Raw genomic sequence first — 6,501 nt, forward strand, 5'->3', positions numbered from 1 at the left:
TAGATGAGCAGAAATCAAATTTCATATTATGGTGTCCAAAAGTTGAACTATTCATTCAAATTTTCGATGTTTTAATTTATTCGTTTTTGTTATTATGTTTTGATGTATTGTTTCGTATTATAAGTTATAAATTGTTAAAAACTATAAAATAAAAACCAATATCTAGTTTGAGTTGTTTGGAATGTTCGTTTTTACGAATTTACCCTTGTTTTAATTGATAGCCATATTATATAACATTTTTACAAAGTAAATTATTTTTTATGTTTTAGAAGCAACAATAACATTATTTTTTGCCCAATAACAATTCGCAGTAATATTTCACGCCGCAGTGATTTTTCACGGTACTCTACTGCTTAATTTACTGCATCCACGGAAACAACCATAACCAATTGATGTGACACTTAATGGTATTGTGATGCTACTTAAACAGCTACATCCATAAAAACAATAATTACCAATTGATGTCACACTCGATGGTATTGTAATACTAATCAAACTACTGCATTTTCTGAAACAACCATAACCAATTGATTTAACACTTGATGGTATAGTAACACTGCGTAAATTAATACATTCATTGAAACACCAATCACCAATTGATGTCACACCAAATGGTATGTTGACACTACTCAAACTATTGCATCCATCAAAACAATATTCACTAATTGATGTTATACTCGATGGTATGTTATTACCAAATATCTCGCTATCGTTTTGAGTGTAAGTGACATTTTCAAACTCGATGTTTGGACTTTTGTTTCTGTCAACAGTTTCAAATTCAACATTGAACCACACAATGATTCGAAAGAACTCTTTTTTCAAAACAACTTTATTTTCTTCTGTGTTTGTCATAAATTCATTGCCAAAATTCTCATCTTCTTTATTCCACAAGTGAAGTGTCTCGATGTTTGGAAAATATCCGAGTGTTTTGGAATTTAACGGAATCGGGTTAAAATGGAACTTCTCCATATTTCTTTCAAACTTCTTGCATACCAACTCCAAGTTAATAAAGTCGTTGATAGTCTTGAAGTACTTAGAAACTATCATTATGTGATACCCAGAAAGTCCACGCATTTTGATATTCTCAGTTTTTTATTGTTTAACACTTTTCTAACCGAAAACCATTTTTTAAATATAGGTAAAGTAAAAAAACATTTGTCTTTAAACTTGGTTTTATTTTATTTGCTCAAGAAACCCCTTCAAAACCGAAACTTGCCAACAGACAGTTTTATTCTAATTAAATAAAGTGTAAATTAAAAATAAATTACCTAAGAGTTGGAGAAAAAAAAATGTTGAAAATAAATATAATGAACTGTTTCATTTTGGACCCCAAAATGTTTAATTGGAAGAGAAACCGTTCATCTTGATTGAGTTTCTCGTCGGTCTATCAACTTTTCGAACAGTTTCTTTTTGTATAACACTTCATGGTTATTCGCTTGTAATCGAAATCGTTATTAATTTTATAGTCTTTTTAAAATAAACTACAAAAAATCGACCCAAATATTTTAAACAAAACTAAACTTTATCGAACTTTTTATTATATGTTTTAGTTAATTAATTTGGTCAATCTATTAACAATGGTGTTTAAAACTATTTACTGTGAATACCAATGTGTTGTTCAAAAATGTGTTTGATGAATTTTTTTTATTATAAAATCCACCCTTAGTTTCTATTAGTAAGTTACAATATCGCAAACTTTTATTATCTATACTAGATAAACGCGTTATGGTACCCAGTTGCAAAATAAATAACAGGCGATGTTGTGCTAAATGGGTACACGGAAAAGTTGTGTAGGGGTGCACAGATGGGTTGTTTAAAAGCTGTTTTGTAGGCCCTATTAAAGCTCCACATTTACAGTATCCACTTACTCGTATTATCATTCTACATATTATGAATATTAAATGGTTTTATTTTTTTTAAATATAAAGTCTAAAGTTTCTTATTTTTTATAAAATAATAATTAAAAATAATCGGTTTTAGTTTTCAATTTAGTTGGCAAAAAAACTCATTTGGTAAGACTTAAAAAAATAAATATCTTGAAGAAAGATTGGGATAATAAAGTGTTAAGAAAATTTAGTTGTATTGAGTTTGTCATTATATAACATAAATCATCATACTGAAAATGTTTTTATTTTAAGTTATCCAAATTATCGTCGGTAATGTACTTGATAAAAAATATAGCCGTGTTGCTTCGGCCAAAGACCTCTAGCCCGACGGGCAGATCAAAGGCGTCAAGAGGACAGGGCTTTCTATACTTCAACGAGCATCAGTCTTATTCAAACGAGCTCAGCCAAATGAATCTTCTTGCATTTGGTTCTTGTGACGAATTGAGTTAGTCACACTCGATCACTAGCTAATCAATAATTAACTTTTTATTAATTATTATAAGAATTATATTTTTAAAAAATTATGGGGTTCTTATTAATAATTAAAAAAATTATTAAAAGTTATTAAAATATTAATAAATTTTTAAAATAAATTTTTAATAATATAAATTATACATCAAAAAAAGTTTTTTAAACTATAAACCAAATTAAATCAAACTCATTATCAACTTTATATTTTTAAAATTAATTTTGAATTATATTGGGGCAGTCAATTTATGTTTGCATTACTATGTCTTTAAGTAAATGACTTTATTACTCATCAAATAAACAATATTTTATTGTCCAAGTTTTATTGCTTAAATAATTTATAACATCTTTTTTTTCTAAATTATTTGCTTTCTTATTATTAAAGATATAAACTAAACGCTTATCACTTGCATTAATGCTTATGTTATTTTTATTTTGTCAATAAACATTTTAACATTTAAAAGTGTTGTTGTTTTTTTGGAAATTAAAAAATAATTGTATCTGCATCAAAGTTTTTAATATTGTCAATAAAAATACCAATATATATGATATAAACATATATAACTGATATGAATAATATCAATTTATGTATTTTAAAAAATATTTATCAATTATATTGTTTTTATTATCTAAAATACATCAATAATTGTTAATATAAATATAATTCTTTTTGTGAACATTTTTAACACTAAAAAAAACACTGTCTTGTATGCCAGTGCATAATGTCTAACTATGTCTCAAGTTTGTTTTTTATATTTTCAAGTGAATTTTTGGTGCAAGATTTATTTGTCAAGTAAAAATTAAAAAAATCAAGTTCGTAATTTTGTTTTTTCGAGTAAATGTTTCTAACAAAAAAATGAGGTTAAGCAAAGTAAAAAAAATTTGGGAATAATAAGTTTAAGAAATTAGGGCATTCCAATAAAGATTTTTGAAAAACAGTTTACATTGTATTATGTTATTTTTTATTGAAAGTAATAACAATTTATGTAAAAGCTGTTGTATGTCTTAAACATACATAACACGTTATTTAAGAACTGTTTTATTGTATAATCAAAAAACATATATAAACAATTGCTGTTGTACACAGTGTCATAAGTTTTTTATATTATTCAAAATATCAGGTAAACAGAAATAGTTTTTTATATCTAAACAAAAGAAAGCTAAAAAAACTGGAAAATAAAATAAATAAATTTCAAATATTATACGTAATTATTTATAATTATGCTTCAAACGGAATCAGATATATTCGATACATATTACGTAAGACTGATTGCATTCGTTTTGTATTAGTTCAATACGGTTTTAATTGTTGAAAAACAACTATTTTTTTCATTTTTTTAAATAAATGTATCCAAAGAGTACTCTGTTATAATTAATAACGCACATTGACCAACACTTTTAAAATAGAATTTATTAACTATTTCAAATTATATTTAAATTTATATGATAGTAAATAGGAAACTGGGAAGATATTTTAAATGTTTCCCGAAATCAAAAAATGTCGTATATTCACCTCTAGTCAGTGGATTCTTAGTGAAACAGATCATTGAAAAAAGCTTATAAAAAAACACTCAAACAATCTGTTTTTGCGCCCATACATTACTTTCAATGTCTTCCCTTGGCGTGGATATACCAAGCAGGGGTCTACATTATAATTCATACAATACAGAAATTGGGTGAAACGGAGACGTACAAACAATGGCTTAAAGGTGGTATTCTATCAAAAAAACAAATGTTTTATTTATGTAAAGGTGATGAGGATGGTCACCTTTAATAAAACAAATAATATATTTATTTTAAATTTATATTATTAAATAATTATATTATGAAGTATTTTGTCACATTGTGGTCAAATGGGAAAAATATTATTTATGTTATTACATGTGTTATTGGTAATATGGTTTGTTATTATTTATATTTATAATAATTTTTGGGGGCATATCTTTACCCGTAAGTTAGGAATGTTTTCACTTATAATTGACCAAAAATAAATAAGGTTAATGGACAAACTTCAATAATATAATGATGGGTTCTGTCACACTGTGAGATAATTCCTAGTTTAATATAAAATAACATCACAATATAAATATCTGTTTTTTATTAATTGAAAATTACAGTAGGGGGAGTGAGGGGCTTGACGAAACTGAGGGGCTTGACCTATTGTTTTATAATCTTTTTTACTATACAGAGTTTTCCCGGTTCTATTTAAAAAATAACAAAAACTATAAATAATTATTTAAAAAATGTCAAAGAAAAAGATTCTTAGCTTATAAAAATGAAATTAAACGTTTTTTGAAAAGGAAAGATTAACACCCTTCAATGTTATGAAGAAAAATGAACAGCTTATTTTCATTTTTTGAAATAACCAAGAATTAATTCACAAAGCTTCAATTATTTATGTTTCTACGACAGCACAAATACAACTTCTTTCTACAAAGTATTTCCTTTAGCAACAATAAATAAGTTGTTTTTCACACAAGCCAATTCGTCTCACGATTTGGCTTGTGTATTTTGAGTGGTTAAAACAATAACTTACTGAATACTCTGACAATTAAAGATCAATTGAAGCCAATTTTACAGTAACTGAAAACAGCGAAGTTCAAATTAAATTGATTTTTAAATGAGGTAACATAGTGATAGTGATGGCAGATCACGACAAGTTCTAAGAGAACAAGAAGAGCCGAGAGAGCATATTTATGTTTCCATAGATCGTCATACTAAATTAGTGTTGGGAGCATAATAGAGCAAATCAAAAAAATCATTGCTGCATCATATAAGCGTTCTGGTGTTGTTGTAGTCAATATTGGCAAGATCAAAAGAATGTTCATTTTATCAAGGAGGCTTCCAGGTTGTTCCAAGAAGCCAACAGTGTTTATACCAAAAAACACTTGGCATTGTTTTGTTCTTCCGCACAGACCAGCATATTTGGTCAAGATCACAGAAGAAAGTTTGCCTTGGTATATCCAAGAGCTGAACCAACAACGAGAGCCATATCAAACAAGAAGACTAACGCCTACTGATGACTTATAGGGGGTCTATAAACTGGTTGGGATCCATAAACTAGTTGGGGAATTTATTAGAAACTTTTAAAGGAAAAAACAATATTTACACGTATTTTGGAAAAGAAAAACCCTGCTCTGCAGTTTTGGGAAGTATAAAACATGTAAATTTCTATTTTTGTTTTTGTTGTTTTGCAAATGTAGAAATTAATAATAAATCAATGAAACCAAAAAACAACCAATGAATAAAAACAAATCATTTATATTTTTTGTGGATAAAATATATTATTTCGGAAGAGAATCGCTTTCTCTTTTTTTATCATATAACACACATTTAAATATTTTGTTCACACACGACACAAAAAGTGGTCAACAACCGTGGCAAATTAAATTATCTCGCTCTCACACATATTATATATTATATTTTATCACAATCTCTCCCCGCATATTATAAATATCGCAATGAATGACTGTTTTGAGTTCATAATTTTTTCCTTTTATAGTCCAAAATTCGATTTTTTATATCTGTTGACTTTTTAATCCATTCTTATTTTTATGTAATTTTATCTTATTTAAAATTTGAATCGAAACAAAACAACGTTTTTGATTAATACAATTAATATTTTAATATAATCAATTATTAAATATCAATTGTTTATCGAGATTCATTTGAAATTATTATGGCAATAAATGGCAATCAAAATACTTATTGAGAGCATTTTAATAAAAAAACATTATTTTTATAAAATGTTTTTACTAAAGATGTATGTATATTATACTATTATATGCTATAATTATTAATAATATTTATATTATACATTTATTAGTTTATTAAATTATTATTTTATTAAGAATAATTATTCAAACATTAACTTATTCTTTAATAAATAACAGGGATAAGAAACACAACAATCGAATGGTGTATTTAACATGTTGTTAACAGCTTTTTATTAACAACAAAACTCACTCTTGATATCCAAGAATGTGTTTATTAAAGTTGACTTTATTAATTTACAAAACTAAAACAATATTATAATTTATTATCAATAAAACTATTTATTTTTCAATTTATTTTCAAAAAATCAACAACCTTACAATTATAAATGTAGTGCATTTACCTATCATTCATTTCATTTTATTTATTCAAT

The 6,501-nt window shown here is 26.0% G+C and overlaps 1 protein-coding gene across 1 annotated transcript; it reads right to left on the bottom strand.

The window, feature by feature from the left end:
- Window positions 1-251: 251 nt before the first annotated feature.
- EIN_239720 (hypothetical protein) lies at window positions 252-1,125 on the bottom strand (the record flags this gene model as incomplete). Its single annotated transcript, XM_004260365.1, has 3 exons — window positions 252-349; window positions 378-1,083; window positions 1,123-1,125. 3 exons carry the CDS (start codon window positions 1,123-1,125, stop codon window positions 252-254), a joined length of 807 nt encoding a protein of 268 aa, XP_004260413.1.
- Between the last annotated feature and the right edge of the window lie 5,376 nt (window positions 1,126-6,501).

Source organism: Entamoeba invadens, assembly GCF_000330505.1.
Source record: "Entamoeba invadens IP1 unplaced genomic scaffold scaff_1105074724549, whole genome shotgun sequence".
Lineage (NCBI taxonomy): Eukaryota > Evosea > Mastigamoebida > Endamoebidae > Entamoeba > Entamoeba invadens.